Genomic DNA, 19,438 nt, shown 5'->3' with positions numbered 1-19,438 from the left:
ATTATACACATATAAATGTATCAGAAATACATATGGTAGTTAACGAAAAATATATTGATCCTGGTGTATTCAGTTTATGGCATAACAGATTAGGCCATCCAGGATCAACAATGATGAAAAGGATTATTGAATGTACTCATGGACATCCACTAAAGGATAGAAAAATCCATCATGATACAATGGTTCCATGTACATCTTGCTCTCTTGGAAAATTGATAACTTGACCCTCACCATTTAAGGTTGAGAAAGAATCACCAATGTTTCTTGAAAGAATTCAAGGTGATATATGTGGACCAATTCATCCACCATGTGGACCATTTAGATATTTCATGGTTCTAATAGACGCATCTAGCAGATGGTCTCATGTTTGTCTATTATCAAGCCGTAATGTGGCATTTACAAAATTTCTTGCCCAAATTATTAAATTGAGAGCTCATTTTCCTGATTACACCATTAAAAGGGTGAGACTTGATAATGCTGGTGAATTTACATCTCAAGCATTTAATGACTATTGCATGTCTATAGGAATTGTTGTTGAACATTCTGTTGCTCATGTGCATATACAAAATGGTTTAGCCGAGTCATTAATTAAACGTTTACAGTTAATCGCTAGACCATTGATAATGAGAACAAAACTCCCTGTATCTATATGGGGTCATGCAATTTTACATGCTGCTGCATTGATTCGCATCAGACCAAGTGCAAGTCATAAATATTCCCCCTACAACTTGCTTTTGGTCAAGAGCCAAATATTTTCCATCTTAGAACATTTGGTTGTGCAGTGTATGTTCCAATTGCGACACCACAACGTACAAAAATGGGTCCTCAAAGGAGGTTGGGAATATATGTTGGATATGAAACATCTTTAATATTAAGGTATATTGAACCTATGACAGGTGACGTTTTTACAGCACGTTTTGCTGATTGTCATTTTAATGAAACATTGTTCCCTAGATTAGGGGGAGAAATGAAAAATAAAGAAAATATGTTTCATGGTGTGAACCTCAATTAAAGTATCTTGATCCTCGCACAAAAGAATGCGAGACAGAAGTTCAAAAGATAATGCATATACAAGAACTTGCAAATCAATTGCCTGATGCATTTACAGATACAAAAACGGTGGCAAAATCATATATACCAGCAGTAAATACTCCAGCTCGAATTGAAATTCCAAAAGCTGGCAATAACGTCACTCATGAATCTTTGCCACGTCAGAAACGTGGAAGACCAATTGGTTCAAAGGATAAAAATCCTCGAAAAAGAAAATCAGCTGATAATGAAGTAAAAGAAAGTGTTCAAGAAGAACCACAAATCAGTACTCCTACTGCAGAGGAGATTGATGATGTCAATACAGAAATTGCAATCAATTATGCATATTCAAAAATATTATGGAACCGAAATGAAATGAAAAATCTTGATGAGAAATTTTCATTTAATGTTGCATATGACATCATGAATAATGATGATGATCCAGAACCAACATCTATGGTTGAATGTCAAAATAGACATGATTGGGCTCAATGGAAAGAAGCAATACGAGCTGAATTAGAATCACTCAATAAAAGAAAAGTTTTCAGATCCATCATTCTCACTCCTAAAGATGTGAAACCTGTAGGATACAGATGGATTTTTGTCCGAAAAAGAAATGAGAAAAATGAAGTTACAAGGTATAAAGCTAGACTTGTAGCTCAAGGTTTTTCTCAAAGACCGGGAATTGATTATGAAGAAACTTATTCCCCTGTTATGGATGCAATTACTTTTAGGTACTTAATCAGCCTGACAGTTTCTAAAAATTTAGAAATGCATCTCATGGATGTTGTGACTGCTTACCTATATGGATCACTTGATAGTGATATATATATGAAGATACCTGAAGGATTTAAGGTACCAGAAGCATCAAATGCAAAACCCAAAGAAATGTATTCGATTAAATTACAAATATCTTTATATGGGTTAAAACAATCGGGACGTATGTGGTATAACCGATTAAGTGATTACTTGATAAGAAAAGGGTATACAAATAACCTTACTTGCCCTTGTGTTTTCATTAAGAAAACAACATCCGGATATGTGATCATAGCTGTTTATGTTGATGATCTTAACATCATAGGTACAAATAAAGAGATCTATGAAGCCATTCAACTTCTAAAGAAAGAATTTGAAATGAAAGATCTCGGAAAAACCAAGTATTGCCTTGGTTTACAAATTGAGCATATGCCTAATGGTTTACTTGTACATCAAACAACATATACTGAAAAGATTTTGAAACGTTTCAATATGGACAAGGCAAAACCATTAAGTACTCCTATGGTTGTTAGATCACTCAATGTTGAAACTGATCCATTTCGTCCATGTGAAGATCATGAAGATATTCTTGGACCAGAAGTACCATATCTTAGTGCAATTGGAGCTCTTATGTATCTTACAAATTGTACAAGACCTGACATTTCTTTTGCAGTTAATTTGTTGGCAAGGTTCAGCTCTGCTCATACCAAAAGTCACTGGAATGGGATCAAACACGTATTTCGATACCTTCGAGGAACTACTGATTTAGGATTATTTTATTCTAACGAATCAAAACAAGATTTGGTTGGTTATGCTGATGCAGGTTATTTATCTGATCCACATAAAGCTAAATCTCAAACTGGATATGTATTCCTAAATGGAGGTACTGCAATATCATGGCGTTCTCAAAAACAAACACTTGTTGCTACATCATCAAATCATGCCGAAGTGATTGCATTACATGAAGCTACTCGGGAATGTTTTTGGTTGAGATCAATGACACAAATCATTACTGATTCTTGTGGACTAGAACGCGATAAAAGTCCAACAATTATCTATGAAGATAATGCAGCTTGCATAGCACAGATGAAAGAAGGGTATATCAAAAGTGACCGAACCAAACACATACCTCCTAGATTCTTCTCATACACTCAAAATCTCATTAAGGACAACGAGATTGAAATGAGATATGTTCAATCCAGCAAAAACTCTGCTGATCTTTTCACGAAAGCACTTCCAACTGCTATTTTCAGAACACACGTTCATAACATTGGTATGAGACATGTTCAAAAGATGTAACAACTGAAGCGATGTCTACTTGAGGGGGAGTCAACTCCATGCTGCACTCTTTTTCCCTTAGCTAAAGTTTTTTTCCCACTGGGTTTTCTTTAGCAAGGTTTTTAACGAGGCAGTAACTTACAGTTGATCTTCAACAAACAAAATTGCTATCCAAGGGGGAGTGTTATAATATATAAATATATATATATATATAAATGGATAGTCAATTATTGATACACAAAAGTAATATTATTGTATTACCTAAACTTGTGATATTTTTGCTATAAATAGCCATGAATGCAAGCATTAAACTTGCACCATTTCTCACACTTACAAAGTGTTTCTTTCTTTCTCTCCATTATCATCTTTGTTCTTACACTTCATTATTAGTATTCTTAATCAAGAATCAAATCACTAAAGGTAGTTATAAGCCTACTGAATTATAACATCAAGAATCAAACCACTAAAAGTAGTTATAAGCCTACTGAATTATAACAATTGTATATTATTTGGTGAATGATTTTTAGTCGGCATTTTTAGGGGAATATCAAAATTGATAGGAGGTGTAAATATTAGGAGTGATATCTGTGCGCAATCACTTGTTAGGAGTAACTAGAAAAAAATTTCGACAGCGAGTTGTTGAGTTGTTGCGCTTGTATTTAACGCGCGGTCGAATTTAGATATATCTTGTTTGGTACCTAATATATCTAATAGGTTGAATTGTTTGTTGTACGCGTATGTATATGTATGAAATATAGTCCGAAATATTTAGTGTTTTTTAATGATGTCCGTTTCGCGCGTAGTTAGTCCCGTTGCGTTCGTTAGATTTTTTCGAGTTGAACGGTGATTTCGGAAAAATTTAACTCGCACCGAGCGAGAAAATAAGGCCCGTTAAAAATTTGGGTGAAATTAGTTTATTATATTTTAATAAAATTATATATTTACGCTTTCTACCCCTGAAAAAGTGTAAAGCTGAGGGGCTGTTGTGTAAATTGAGCCGAATTTGAGGGGCCGTTTGTATTGTGAACGCAAACTCAAAACGACAATCCGAAATAACTGAAACGACGAAATTCGCCACGCATTTTAGTATATAGGTATAACTAGTTTTCGAACTCTCGCTTCGCGCGGGGGTTCGGTTTTCAATGTATTTTATTTCGTTTAGTTTGTAAAATTATTTCGTGGCTAACGATGATGACGTTGAAGCGCAACTCGAGTCGAACTAAAATGTATAATCCGTGAAAGATTTAAATGTTATTTTAAATTAACAATATATGTGCATCTCCGCTTTCGCTATAGAATTGTCGACTTTTAAAAATTTAACGCAAAATCAACGTGTATGAAAATTACCCAAAATATTTAGCGTTTTTTAAAAAGCGTCCGTTTTGCGTATAGCTAGTGACATTGTGTTTCTAAAATTATTTCGAGTTTAACTATGGTGTCGGAAAAATTTAACTCGTTGCGAGCGCGAAGATATGACCCGTTGAATATTTGGGTGGAGTTTATTTAAGATTTTTTACGAAAATAGTTATTTGACATTTTACCCCCTGGTTTGGCAGTCGATTTGAATATTTGAAAAAAGTGTGGGGGGCTTGGTAAAATGAAAGTTGGTTAAAATTAAAAAAAAAAAAAGGTGAAAGGTCGAAAATGCCCCTAATTACTATTCATGTTTTTTGTCTATTAGATAATATAGTAATATGCATAAGATAATGTAATGTGAAAACCACGAGCGAGGCTCGAGAACAAAAAAAACTAGGCATTACAAAGAGACCAACCTAACGCTAAAACACTTCAAAAATGACCCAAACACCGATACCAACCGCCTAAAAAACTTCAAAAACAAAGCCAATCAACCACCATTGTTGTTGTTGACACCACCATCCGCATTAGCCTTGAAAGTAAAAGTCGACTCGATTCCGATCTCTTCACTGTTGGAGCTTTCCGCCAAATGAGAGTTTAAATCTCCGTTCCTGTATTCGTAAAAAAAACCTCCTTCACATCCCGACGAAACTCCTATGTATCGCGAGTCCCACCTCATCATCGTCACTACAATTCTGCAAACAAAAGCACTATCATTTTCTTTCTTTTTCTTTACCTTACCTCTCAACTTGACCCCACCTTTAGACTCGAATTTCTTCAGCCCGGCGTTACGAAATTTACTAGTATGAACATGCCAACCGCTGCAAAAGCCTTTACAATTCGAATCCGCGCAAATACAAAATTTCCGACCCGCAAACATCCGTGGTTTTCTTGTGTATTCTTATTTCTTGTCTCTTTCCGAGATTAAGAATGGCTATAAAGTTATCATTTTTTGGCCAAAAAAAAAAGAAAAAAAAAAGATAATGAATGTGTAAAAACAAATAAAAAAATACTCCACCCAAAGATGTATATATATATATATATATATATATATATATATATATATATATATATATATATATATATATATATATATATATATATTTTAAAGTTAGTCACAAGGCGCTTCATATATCTTAGTTTGTTTTCACTCGGATTTTTTCAATCACATCAACATCTTTTACTTTTCTTTCACTAAATATTTAGTGTCATTTTACTAAAGAATACCTGCAAATATAAAAGGAATAAATTAGCAAACACAAATTTTTTTTTTTAAATGAAAACTTAAATAAATATTTTCGAAAAGAAAGCATCTTCAACAAAAGATACAAAAGAGAACATCGTACCTATAGAGCGGCAAACATACAAACTATCTATATCGAACATTAACTTGATTATACCGAAACAACTCTCTACAAACTAACAAGAGACAAACACAAGTTATAGAAAAAAAAAATGGCGTAATTTGTTTGACGCTGCTTTTAACATAAGGTTTTAAGGGGCATGTTTTCCACAAAGGAATAACAGTGACATATGCATCAAATAGCATATATGTTAGTAAAAAGTGTAATAGAAAGAAACATGAGTTTTTTTTACTTATCTTCTATTCTCTAGTTGAATAATTCATGTTACAAAAGAATACTCGTAGCGATCCACTGCCTTCCAAAAAAAAAAAAAAAAAAAAATGTAGTAACCCTCAAAAGAATACAGTTACAAAAGAATTCATGTTACAAATGCCATTGTCCTTGCTAACTTTTCTCATGCTATCAGTGACACGAGTTTGTCTGTCCATAATTCTCGATTCATCTAATTCTGTATTGATTAATCACTTTGGCGAATCAATTAGTATGATATTTTTCATACTTGATTATAGTTTTTTATGCGTTTTGTAGGATGAAATTGTTAGCTCAAAGTTTGTTCAAAGTAGCAGTTGTAGAAGTTTATATAATTTTTCAGTTTATAGATTACAATCTACTTTCAATGAGCCTGCCAAATGTTATGGAGTATAACTTTTTGTTAATTTCTACCCACCATTTTTCTTGAAAATCAGATTCATTTGTTGTAGAGTGCATCGATCCATCTTGTTGGTCAAAGGTTACCAATATAAGACCTCGATGATGTATTCATCCCCATTTGATTCAGTGTAGTCTATGAGGATTAAACAAATTGTCTCAACGTAAATAGTGTTGAACTAACTAGTAACTATTCATACACTTGGTCCTTAAACCAGCTGGCTACTATTTGTTAGATTGTTACCAAGGTGATACAATACTAGACCTCCAGAAGCCAATCAAATGATGTTTTAAATAGTACAAGGCTAATCAACAGTTTCTCAGTAAAAAGATAAAAAAATTAATAATTATTATAAAACATAACAAAAATACATCTCTTGCACCAACTATAAAATATCTTTCTCTAAGAAGTAAAGTTTCACCATTTGCTCTACAATCATTTATTTGGTCACTGCACTATATTCCAACCATTTTTGCCCTCTACTATTTCCCAGGGGAAAAAACAAGGTTGGCAATCTACCATTATTGTTTTATATAACTTCTTGTTCATGCCCAGCAAGGACAAATGTGTCATTATACGTTTACATGAAAGCAGGACTGAGCGGCAAAAGTTGATTTGAACTTCAATTTTCATGACCAAATAAATTGATTTAGTAGAGCGGCCGAAACATACTTATACAACATTCTATTCTATCTCAACTAATAACTCCACATATGCAATAATTTTAGAACCTCGTGAGAGTTTGGTAACGGAAGTGGAATGAGTGTGCCAAAAGTATTTACTAAGCCTTTTGATGCCTTCCCACATATGCCTGCAGATGAAAAAATGTTACAAGTAGATGGGTCAAAATTGACACATTTATTAGAAATATAGACATGAATCAAAATACTATCGGAACAACAAAATAGATTACTTACCTCGACAAGCTTAGTAATTTTGGATTTAGAGAAAGCAAGATATTGATCAATCTTTTCTTGTGTTCTTGGGATCTGTACTCCTTGTATGGTACTTGTAACCTTATCAACCACTTTCTTTACAATTGTTTTATAAACTTCTCTACTCATCTTACCTTCCTTCCATGTCGGCTTTAAAATCTCTTTAACAAATTCTACCAACGCAACCTTAAATTGTCTCATAGCCTTTTCATCATTGCCCATTTTACCCTCCTCTACTTTTTCCTGTGCCTCACATTTTCCAGGATTCATATTTTGTTCTTCAGCCTTAGACTTATCAACTATTTTGTTCTCGTTCACTTCCAGATGTTCAACTGGTTCCATTGAACTTTGACTTTTGGTGAGATTCAGGTTTGAAGATATCTGATGAACTGGGTCAGCTTCTGCTATGGTTTCATTTACTTGTGGCTTATTGTTCTTAAAAGACTCTAAAAGTTCCAAACTTTCTTTATTCTGAATCTCTGACTGATTCTGAAAGTCCATATGAAAAAGCATTTCGTTAGCAGAACCATTCAACTGAGAATCGGACCCATTCGTGTTAACATTTGAAGGTAATTGAGAAGAATTATGATGAACAACATCCTGATTGAAACGTTCTCCATAGGAATAATGGTTTGGGTTGGTCTCAACAGATACTATGTTTTGACCATCAGAGTTGTACAATTGAGAACTGTCACGAATGGGTTGGGATTCTTGATTACTACCAAGATCAAGATCAAGATCACGCGACGTTTTATTGAAACCTCCTGATTCCAGATTGTTCCAAAACGGGTCATTCCAAGATTTGTTCTTGTCATCAGAGTCGGGTTTAGGATTTGGAAAATCAGAAAACCCCGAGTTACGGTCACGGATGTTATCATGTAATCTTCCATCGCCCTCTGATATTGGAAGATCGTGAGAAAACTTGCAACTGCTACGGTTGCATTTACCCATCATAAAAAACCTGCATGGCGGTTTTTTACTTTGGGTTGATTTTCTCCTATGATCTAGATAATCATAACCACTCCTGTCGCTTCTATGATAATCCCCTGACTCGTGATCAATACGGTTTTCACCACCTCTAGATGGGTTCCTAGCCATGCCCTGGTCCCTGACCCTGGTGCTACCTCGGTTAAGGTCTCGGTCCCGGTCCCTATCCCTGCCCTTGTTTCGGTGTGGACTCAAACTCCTGCTCCTACTTCGGTCTCTAGCCCTGCTTGAATTTTCAAGGCTACCTACTCCTCGATCAACATCCCTACATGTAGCATCAAAAAGCAGGCATAATGACACAAAAAGGACATGGCTATTTCATCCCATTTACTTACAAATGGGTTGATTTGAATTACCTTTTTATCTACAACGAGTAAAGTTAAGCTTCAAAGGAAACATATTGAAAGGGTTAAAAAGGTCGTTCAAAGTGTGTTTTTATGCATAAAACTCTAATTCACCTTATTCATAAAACTATGTTTGATGAAAACAACGTAGTAATATAACATGTGTAATCATATTTGACAGGCTAACTAAAAGAGATTGACCCGTGAATAATTACAAAGTTTTTAGCAGCAGTAAGTTCACCAAGACACTAGAATCTAATAATTTGGATGATTACTTTGGAAATTTCCTCTAACAAAAGATAAGGAACGGATCATTTATGGATTTGGTTTAATGATGATTAAATAAAAGTAAAAATTTGCAAACCTGTAGGGTTGAACATTGTCTTCTGCGCGGGAGCTATATTGACTATCCCATCCATCAAAAGCAGGATCCATCTTCATTCTACGTCTGTCATTATCCATTGACATGTTTTCATTTACGTGCATAGATTCTCGTGATGGTTCTATAAAGAAATCATCAGACATCAATTCATCATTAGCTTCTACATTCAACCATTTTGGTGAACCATCTCCATGAAAGCTCGAATCAAAATCTTTGGTCTCATTTTGAAGAACTTCGTCTTCTTTTCTGTCCCATAAAGATTCAGATTTCCTCCGTCTGCCACTCATACTCCCACCTTTCAATCACAACTCTGCAGCTTTTACCTTCTACAGCAACGGTAGTAAGGTACAAGCATAATCTGGGGTTGCAAAAAACTACACTACAATCATAAAATGATATGCTCCATAAATGAACATTAAACAACAGTTAACTTTTATGAATATATACTACAGCTGACTTGCTTTTAATTAATTTCCCAATTTTGAATATACAAAACTCCAGTTCCATATAAATGAATATAAAGCACACTAGGTACTTCAGTTTACACATAGCTAGTGACAGAAGCCAAGTATAATTACAAGATCTCATGTAAGTTAAATTAACATTCGTGCCCAAAATTACACGTATAATCAATAACAATCAATAACAACTATACCCAATCCCACAAATACGAATTAAAAATAATGGAGCTAGAAACCCTAATTCAAATCGAGAAATACCTGTAAACGAAGATAAAACCCTAAAATTGTGTGCGTAATATCACACAATTGTTGTTGTTGAGCTGCAGCTATATGAATTACGAAGTATGAAGAATGAGGAACGAAAGGATCTATGAGAATTGAGAATGTAGATGTTAGGTCGTTAAATTTGTTACCAATCAACCTGTGATTTGGAGATTATATGAAATTTGGGGGTTAAACTGAAAAATGTAGAATTAACTTCCAAGTTCGAAGTTCCCTAATATAACTACCAATTTAGTCCCTAAAGGTTAAGAAACTTAACAACTGTTACACTATTTTGAGTTAATAGAATTGTGCTTGAAATTTATTTTATATGGAGCATGTAAATAGACACTTAGGACCGTAGATAAGGGGGCGGTTCTCCCCCAAATGCTCATGAGGTGTCACCACAAACGCCCCACCAATGATAGGAATGGGGGCATTTGTGGCATTTGTCTATAGGCGTTTGTCAATCAAATGTGCCCAAGAGGAAGGAGAATGACCATGACGTGTTAAGTGCTGATTGGTTAGTGTTATTTATCTCTCTACCTTTTTAGTATTTTATCATTCAAATACCAATCAAATTTTACCACATCACCCACAAATTCAAGCCCCTATTACAACTTCCCCCTTTTCATGCCATGGTCCAGTCATCCTCTTGCCCCAAAAAGTACACCTTACCCGCTCTACGTCACAATCACTGTTATCTATGGTCTAAGACCATAGATAACACTACGTTTGTGGCCCCTATGCCGCCTACATGGCGTGAGAAACGCCCCATAAACGCCCGAAATGGGGCGTTTGTCGGCAAAACACGCCGAGGAGAGAGGGCGTGACAATGAGGTGACAGTCCATGATTGGTTCTAGATATTTTATCTCTCCAGCCTCAATTTATTTACACCTCTGTAAGTAACTAGAGGGGGGTGAATAGTTACTTAATACGTTTTTACCAATTTTTCGATTGATCACCAAATTCGATTTTACTTTGATCAACCAACTCAACTCAAACTTTATGTGTGTAGTGTATATGTTCAAATGATAAATGAAGTAATGTAAAGAACATAGACACAAGGATTTATAGTGGTTCGGGTGGATGTTAACTAATCCACCTTAATCCACTCCCCAATTACACTAATCGGGATTTGTTGCTTCACTAAGCACTTTTCTCCAAACCCGGTGGAGATTCGATTTACAAGTCTTCAATCTTCTTTAGTAGACAACAAACCTAATCTTTCTATCCCTTTGAAAGATCAACTCCAACCTAGATCAACTTGTCTTCACCTTGGACAAGTATTAATCTCCAAATAAGATTAATCAACTTTCTAAGTCCCTTTAAGAAAGTAGATCACTAAGCTAGCCTATGCTTATACTAATTGAAGTTACAAGACTTATACACTCTGCAATGAGTCCTAACACAATAATAGGACACACATTACATTAAGTAAACTCACAAGATAAATGATTTTGATTAGTAAGTTTACAACAACCCAATTATATATCTATAAGATCATAGAATCTTCTCTTGCTTGATCACATTTGAGTAGTAGTTGATGCACTTGTGATTACTAGAGATAAGCCTTTGAAAGATGCAAGAGGATCTCCTTCAAATGCTCTTAAATGTTTGCCTTTTATAGTGGGATTCAAAAAATAGCCGTTGACACACGGTTGCCTGCACGGTCGACCGTGGTGCGACCGTGCGTGCTCCAGTCCAAAATTGGTATACGTTGTATAGCCGTTTGACTCAGATTTGAACACCACATTTTGGTACCTTTACTCCTTCTAGCACCTGCAAAAGAAATCAAACATCCTATACAAGTACTATATGCATTAAGTGTGTGAGATTTGGTCTTATTGCATGAAAGTGACTAATCATTCCAAAAGTGGCAAACCCAACATTCATGGAGAAGTGTCTTGATAGATATTTAGGGAAACTTCAGTTTGGTCAAGACTTAGTTAGTCACATTAATGCTCTTGGTTCAATTCTAAAGGCTAGTCACTATATCATTAACTTCCCAGTTCCAATTAATCACAAGTCATGTTTCATTTGAGTTTAGTTAGGGATTAATTGAATAATGTCTCTATAAGATAATCATGAAGTATGTAGAGACATTAAGGTTAAGTTATTCTTAAACAAGCAATCACACTTAGTTACTTAGACTAGACCAAATAGACAATTGACTATAGTTTCATTGTGAACCATTTTACACTTAATCTATTGGAGTATGTTAGTTTTGAATCCTAACTAATGAGCACATGACAAACATATTAATCAAGTTGACAAGTTTATGAGTATTAAGCATTATTAGCAAGTAGCAAGTAATACTCACATAGCAAGAGATAGTTATTCTAGGATGAATCATATAGATACTTGCACAACTTATAATTCAAGCACTTAATAAGTTTAATGTGCAATATAACACATTACATGATTAATGTGTAAGCACACATTAATGTCCAACACATGCACAAGGGAAGAGCAATTTCTAGTTGGGACTTGGTGACCATCCTAAATGTATCTAAGTGTGTTTTAGGATTACAAGTCATTTCTAGTTTAATCTTGAGAGAATGGTTCTTCATTTAGCCTTAATTAATTACTAAGTCATTTATAATAGCAATTATTGTTCTAGTGATATTGGCTTAAGTGTGTTGGTACTTGATGATCATACTAAGGATATCTAGATAAGAATTAAGATCACAAGTTGTTGATTAACACTTATGTGTTATGCTTAATCTTGATTAATTTGTCATTAAGATGTCATTAGGCGTTATTAATCATAATTAGTGTTTTTATGACCAAAACTCAATTGAGTATGGAGAAGGCATATATTCTAAGCATGTTGAGAAAGGTTTCATAAATTATAGATGTCGGGAACTAGTCAAACTTTATTTGGTCAAAAATGGTGACAGAAGAAACTGCGGTCGCACTGCGGTTGACCGTGGTGGCGACCGTGCAACTTGTTTTCACAAAACTGCGTTGCAATTCAGTTTGGGGTTTCACGGTTGACTATGCGGTCGACCGTACCTCGACCGTGTGTTTTCCTGAACTTTTAATTTCATTCTTAATCCTATGTTTGACTTGGTCGTTTGCAAGATAAAGTATAGATTAGTGACCTTGCGTGTTTTATGTTAAGATGTCAGTCATCACTTATGCATATGTATGTGTCATCATCAAAACATATTCATTGGTTAATTACACTTTGGTTAATCATACTTAAGTTTATTGTTTAGTGTATTAACCCACATTCAACCAATATTCTCCCCCTTTTTGATGATGACAAACATACAAGTGATGATGGACATTTTACTATAAATACGCAAGTGTTAACAATCACTTGTGTGACGACCCGGAAATTTCCGACCAAATTTAAACTTGATCAATATATGATTTCGACACGATAAGTAAAGTCTATAATATTGAGTCTCGAAAATTTTAGAACTGTGTTCATGTATAGTGTTACCATTTGACTATTCCCGACGATTCACGAAAAATTGTGTGTGACTAAATAAGTAAATAAATATATATATGTAAATATAAATATAAGTGTATATATTAATTTGTATTAATATAATACAATTTAATTAGTTGAATTGAAAATATAAAGTAATATACAAAATAATTAAGCTATTATTAAAATGAATATATATGTATATATATATTAATTCTATCCACAAGTAATACTATATATTTTAATATATATATATATATATATATATATATATATATATATATATATATATATATAATTAATGAATATTACCGATTCAAAATATTATAAGATTGATAAATGGAATATAATTAATAAATTGTGTTATATTAAAATATAATTACAAGTTTGAATATAATTGTTATATTAATATTATTATCATTGCCCTCATTATTATTAATATTAATATTTGTATTATTAATATTTGAATTACTAATATTATTATTTTCAATATGAAATTTGATATGTATAAGATGTTATAATATTGTTATTACTAATATTATTATTATCATTATTAATAATATAACTAATATTATTATTTGTATCATTAATATTATTATTATTATTATTATAATTAATAATGTTATTATTATAAATTTAACTAGAAGATTTTATTTTAGTGACTTATTATTATTACTACTCTTATTATTATTATTTAGATTATTATTACTAATATAATTATAATTATTAATATTAGTTATTAATAAATTGGATAGAATCACGCGTACAAATTTGAGAATCAAAATCAGCTTTAGGTCATTATCAGACTTTTTGCATTTTATTTCTTGTCTACAAATTCTCATCTGTCGACTTCAGGTTCATTTACAAAACAGAAGAGTCCAACAATCTGTTACACATCGTTATCTGCCTTTGATTTATATTTTGTTATTTAGTTTTCTTCTTCCCTGATTTGATTCTTCTTATCTTTGATCTTGTTAGATTTTGAAATCAAATTCACTAATACGAACAAATTCAGTTGAGTGTCCCTGTCTAATTTCTATTTCTTTTCTATCTTCTATATTTCTGGCTCGAATATATCTATCGAACTCTTCACTGGCATAAAACAACTCATCCCACCTGTAAAACCAACAACAAGAAACACAAACCACCCTCACACCATGAAATCATTTTTCTCTCTCTATATATAAATACATATACATACGTACTAGATATAAACATTTACGTATCTTCTGTTTTCTTCTTGATGAACCGACACCACCACCTATCACAACGAAACCCCAAACCACCAATTGATTGCTTACATTGAACACCTCAAAAATTATTGCCACTCCTCTGATTAATCATAAACCACCACCTCTCCAACAAAACACACGAGAACTATCACTCTACCACATTACTGCTTTATACTTTCTGGATCTAACAAACCCCAAAACTGAAACAGTTTCTTTTACTACTCGAACAACTCTAACAACCACCACTTAAAAATTAATGTACCTTTTTGTTTTCTTGTTTTTGAATCGATGAACAACCATCATCAAGACCATCATGAACCATAATCTTTGCTACCGCCTTTTCATTGTTTTTGCTTCCTGTTCTAGTCACTATCAATCCCCATCATCAACGGTGAACTGCTACTGCTATGATCTTGATTTTTTTTTATATAGTTCCGGTATCCGTTTTCTTGTCTCTACTTAAACATGGAATATATAAATACAGGAGTAATAATAATGAATACCGATGGTAAGGGGTTTATATACTAACATATTGATTAAAGAGAATTGCTAAGTGGAGCCTTGTTAGTGTTACTACACGATTCCATTTTCTTTTGTTCCTCTTTTTGTCAAACTTGCAACCCCACATAATGTGTAACTTTCCAGCCATCTGAAGCTTAATATTTATAAAATAAGACTTGGTTGCTTCATTTTCATTTGGGATGATTTAAGAATAAGGTGGCCGACCCAAAATGGGTCCCTATGTGACACGTTCTTTTTATGATGATGAAGATATAGTGGGAGATAATGATAAGTCATGATGTTACAGTTCGATCCCACTGCCTTTTTGTTCAATCAACAACCGAGTCTTTTGAATTGAATAATGGGATCCAGCTGATAAATCTGATCGATATACATTTTTTTTGTTAACGGGCTATGGTAATTGGTTGTGTTGAAACCGAGTTTTGTTGTTGGGCCACAAGATACTAGTGACTAATTGGGCTCCCAATAACAAACCAGAACCTGCTGCAATGCTTAATGATTCTTGTGTAAACCATCACCCCAAATCTCCATTGAAACTCCCACTGTCACTCTATTATTTTGATACTTCAGCTGTAGGTATCTACCATCTATTTTCTACACAGTCCACCGCTGCAATTATCTGTTTAGTACCACTTTTTGCTTCGGGTTCCTTTACGTTATCAACCCAAAAACCACCCTCACTCCTGTTCCTTGAAGGACTACGCATGATGATGAAACTCGAATGGGATGTCGACTGTAATAACGAGGTGCATGATATAAAGATGATCACCCGATTAAATAATCCTTCTATTCCTTGTTTCACCCACTTAATCAAATAATTGTGCTACTTTTTATGTGGTGGGTCGAGAGTATCAATCATACGTTCCACTTGTGAATATAAAAGTTAATGATGGTGATATCACATAAAATAATGATAATGATCTCTATAAAATGGTAATCGACGATATGATTATGATCATGATTGATGATAATAAGAATGATGATGATCTGGGTTTCTAGTTTAGAAAGAAGAAGAAGTCAGACATGGGTGGTTTGGAGTGAGGGTCTTGAACAAGAGGTCTCAGGTTCGAGCCCGAGATACGACATTATTTTTAGCTATTTCCTTAAGGTAGTATACCTTTTATTATTATTATTATTATTATTATTATTATTATTATTATTATTATTATTATTATTATTATTATTATTATTATTATTATTATTATTATTATTATTATTATTATTATTATTATTATTATTATTATCATCATTATTATTATTATTATTATTATTATTATTATTATTATTATTATTATTATTATTATTATTATTATTATTATTATTATTATTATTATTATTATTATTATTATTATTATTATTATCATTATAATAAGTATTATTAATACTAATATCAATATTATTATCATTATCATTATTTTTTTTTCTACTAATATCATTATTATTATTATTATTAACATTACTAACTATAACTTTAGTTTTAAATGTATTTTGTATATAAAATATAACTATATTTTTATGATCTTAAACTAAAAAAAAAAGGATAGATATTATAAGTTAGATACAAACATTAGATATATAAAAGTATATATAATAAGTATACTACTTTTTCTAATAAAATACTTTTTGTTTATTTACATTTTAATATAACTCGAAATTACTAAAAAATGTTATCATATTAAAAATTATGAGTATTTAAAAATATTAATACTAAGTACTTATCCAAAATATTTTAATAAAGTATATAATAGATTATTATGATAATTTGTTAGAATATATATAAAATAAATATATTTAAGTAATTATTAATATTAAATTAATATCACAAGTATATTACTAATATCAAAATATATATTTATTTGAATATTATTATATGTGTTAATATACCTACTTGATATAGGTTCGTGAATCCGAGACCAACCTTGTACTTGTTCAATGTCGTCATATGTATTTTTACTACAAAATACAGTATGGTGAGTTCATTTGATTCCCTTTTACTCTTTAGATTTTTGGGACTGAGAATACGTGCGCTACTTTTACAACTGCTTTATTAAATGCTTTTCGAAATACATTTTGAACTGCGAATACATGAAATGCTTTTATAAATGTTTGACGAGATAGACACAAGCAAAACATTCCTCGAATGAATTATGTGGACGTGATAATTGCCACCATTGAATTATGTGGATGTGATAATTGCCACAATTGATATGAATATTTTTTCCCTGATTATTATTGCTTGGTAGCCTAAGAATTAGGGAACATCACTAATTTTGAGAATTAGTGCACGCCTAATTGACGCGAATCCTAAAGGTAGCTACCGAGTTTAACACCCCCACCCAGAATGTTCACTAGACGGAAGGGCTAGTGGGCGTGGTGTTTAGTACTTTGAAGTTTATATGATTATTATACAGACGAGATGTTCTGTTTTGGGGATATTATTGATGCGCATTATATGTTAAGGTCGGTTACCAAGCCAAGTTATGAAAGCAAAGTGAATGTTATATATCGAGAGAATGATTTTATACACAGGTTATGTGTATGTTATTTTTGTGCACGAGATATGTGTACGGCTACTAAGATTTATGAAAAATGGATTTCGTACACGAGAAAGGTGTAATGTATTTAAAAGATATCGCATGTACATTACATGTGGGTATAGGATTCGGGCCCATTTGTACCATGCAGCATTTAAATCTTGTGGTCTATCAAAATGATAAATTTTATTGTTTTATGATAAACCTATGAACTCACCAACCTTTTGGTTGACACTTGAAAGCATGTTTATTCTCAGGTATGAAAGAAATCTTCCGCTGTGCATTTGCTCATATTACATGGAGTCGTTCATGGCATATAGAGGTCCGTTCATCGCAATGGTACCAGATGTTATTGTATTCGTTCAGGAAAATTTGGACGGGGTATGACATGTGGCATCAGAGCTGGTATAATGCCGTCCATGTGTGGCGGGTTAGTTGTAAAGGAGGTTCTCACAATGTTACCTGTGACGAAGCATTGGCTCTTACTCCTTGCGATCCCTTACGAGGGTTGGCAGTAGCCGAGAGGCAGGCCTTAAAATCAGTATCTGAGGTACACTCAGTGGTCACCAGGCGGTTAGCTGGGAAGGCACTGGGTGGAACATTGGTTGTCCCCAACTGTCCTTTCAGTGTGGTATCAGAGCTTTGGTCTTAGCGAACCAGGTCTTGCATTAGTGTGTCTAACTGATAGTTGCTTAGATGCATTAGTGAGTCTGGACTTCGACCGTGTCTGCATGTCAAAAGTTTTGCTTATCATATCGTGTCAAAAATTACCTACTTATCATCCTTAGGAAATTACCTGCTCATTGTTCTTAGTCTAGACACATCTTACTGCATTGACTGCATGATTAGTGTATAGACAAAACTCATATCTTAGCGTATCTGCTAATTTATATCTTAGCGTATCTGTTACTGTAAAACTTTTCCTGACATATTCTGTAAATCCCTCCGTAATCTACGAAATCCTTTGTTCTATATATATAGATATTCTATGTAATTAGAATACCATCCGATAGCCGGAACTCATTTCATATCAAAAATCGTTTATTCAATCGTACAAAAGGGAACTCGTCACTAGTTCAAGTTCCTCGGATTCCGATATGGATTTCCACTCGAACTCTGAAAGAAGTGCAACCGGAATGGGTCAACCAATTAGTCATCATAAATTCAGGATAAATTGAGAATGGGTACGAAGTAAACTTAATTAATGGAGATGCGAAGAAGTGATCCCTCCCACCAACCATATTGCCCTATTGGCAAAGAACCTGAAACACTTACCGGCAAACCTGTTCGAACCACCATTTCACTCTCATTTTCCAGATAACTCTCAACAATTACGTAATATCTACTATTTTAAACCTTATTCATCCGCTCGTTTCAACTGCCAATCATCCCGGAGTAATAGAAGAAGTCAACGAGCTTCGCGCCCGAGTTGTAGCCTTGGAAAATATGGTGCAAAACGTACCAGCTTCAGCAACATCACTAGCACCAACAGTACCACCATCAGTAACATTAACAGTGCCATCACCACCGCCAACAGTAACATCCGTATCACACGTCTCGGCATCACAATCTATATCTCGAACATCAACATCATACGCACCATAGATACCAAGGAGTACCAACAACAATGAACGATGAAGTATTGATCCATAACTTCATTGAAGAAATATTCTGCGAAGAATATGTGGTTCCTAAAGTTTTAGAGATTACTTATTCTTACTCAAACCAAAAATCATATGAGTTTAATATCATATTAACTCATTAAATCCATGATTACATCTGAAGAAATATATATGTATATGTGTTTTCATAAAGATTGTAATTAAAAATTCTTTTGTAGAAACTGTTAATGGTGAAAATATTTTAACTGGTAGGTAATACCCGAGGAATATTTAGATTTCACAT

At 33.3% G+C, this 19,438-nt stretch overlaps 1 protein-coding gene across 4 annotated transcripts; it reads right to left on the bottom strand.

Moving 5' to 3' along the window:
• Positions 1 to 6,755: 6,755 nt before the first annotated feature.
• On the bottom strand, positions 6,756 to 9,946 carry LOC139857530 (uncharacterized). 4 transcript variants are annotated; one of them, XM_071846331.1, is made up of 4 exons: positions 9,800 to 9,946; positions 9,063 to 9,459; positions 7,350 to 8,619; positions 6,756 to 7,243 (listed from the first exon to the last, which is right to left on the bottom strand). In XM_071846331.1, exons 2-4 carry the CDS (start codon positions 9,365 to 9,367, stop codon positions 7,214 to 7,216), a joined length of 1,605 nt encoding a protein of 534 aa, XP_071702432.1. In that variant the 5' UTR covers positions 9,368 to 9,459; positions 9,800 to 9,946; the 3' UTR covers positions 6,756 to 7,213. The 4 variants fall into 4 exon arrangements, with proteins under 4 accessions (XP_071702432.1, XP_071702433.1, XP_071702434.1 ...); XM_071846332.1 differs by having other exon boundaries at positions 9,063 to 9,454; XM_071846333.1 differs by having other exon boundaries at positions 9,063 to 9,438.
• Between the last annotated feature and the right edge of the window lie 9,492 nt (positions 9,947 to 19,438).

The sequence above is a fragment of the Rutidosis leptorrhynchoides genome, chromosome 7 (genome assembly GCF_046630445.1).
Source record: "Rutidosis leptorrhynchoides isolate AG116_Rl617_1_P2 chromosome 7, CSIRO_AGI_Rlap_v1, whole genome shotgun sequence".
Classification (NCBI taxonomy): Eukaryota; Viridiplantae; Streptophyta; class Magnoliopsida; order Asterales; family Asteraceae; genus Rutidosis; species Rutidosis leptorrhynchoides.
The sequence above is the reverse complement of the archived record's forward strand: the minus strand, read 5'-3'. Positions and strand labels throughout refer to the sequence as shown.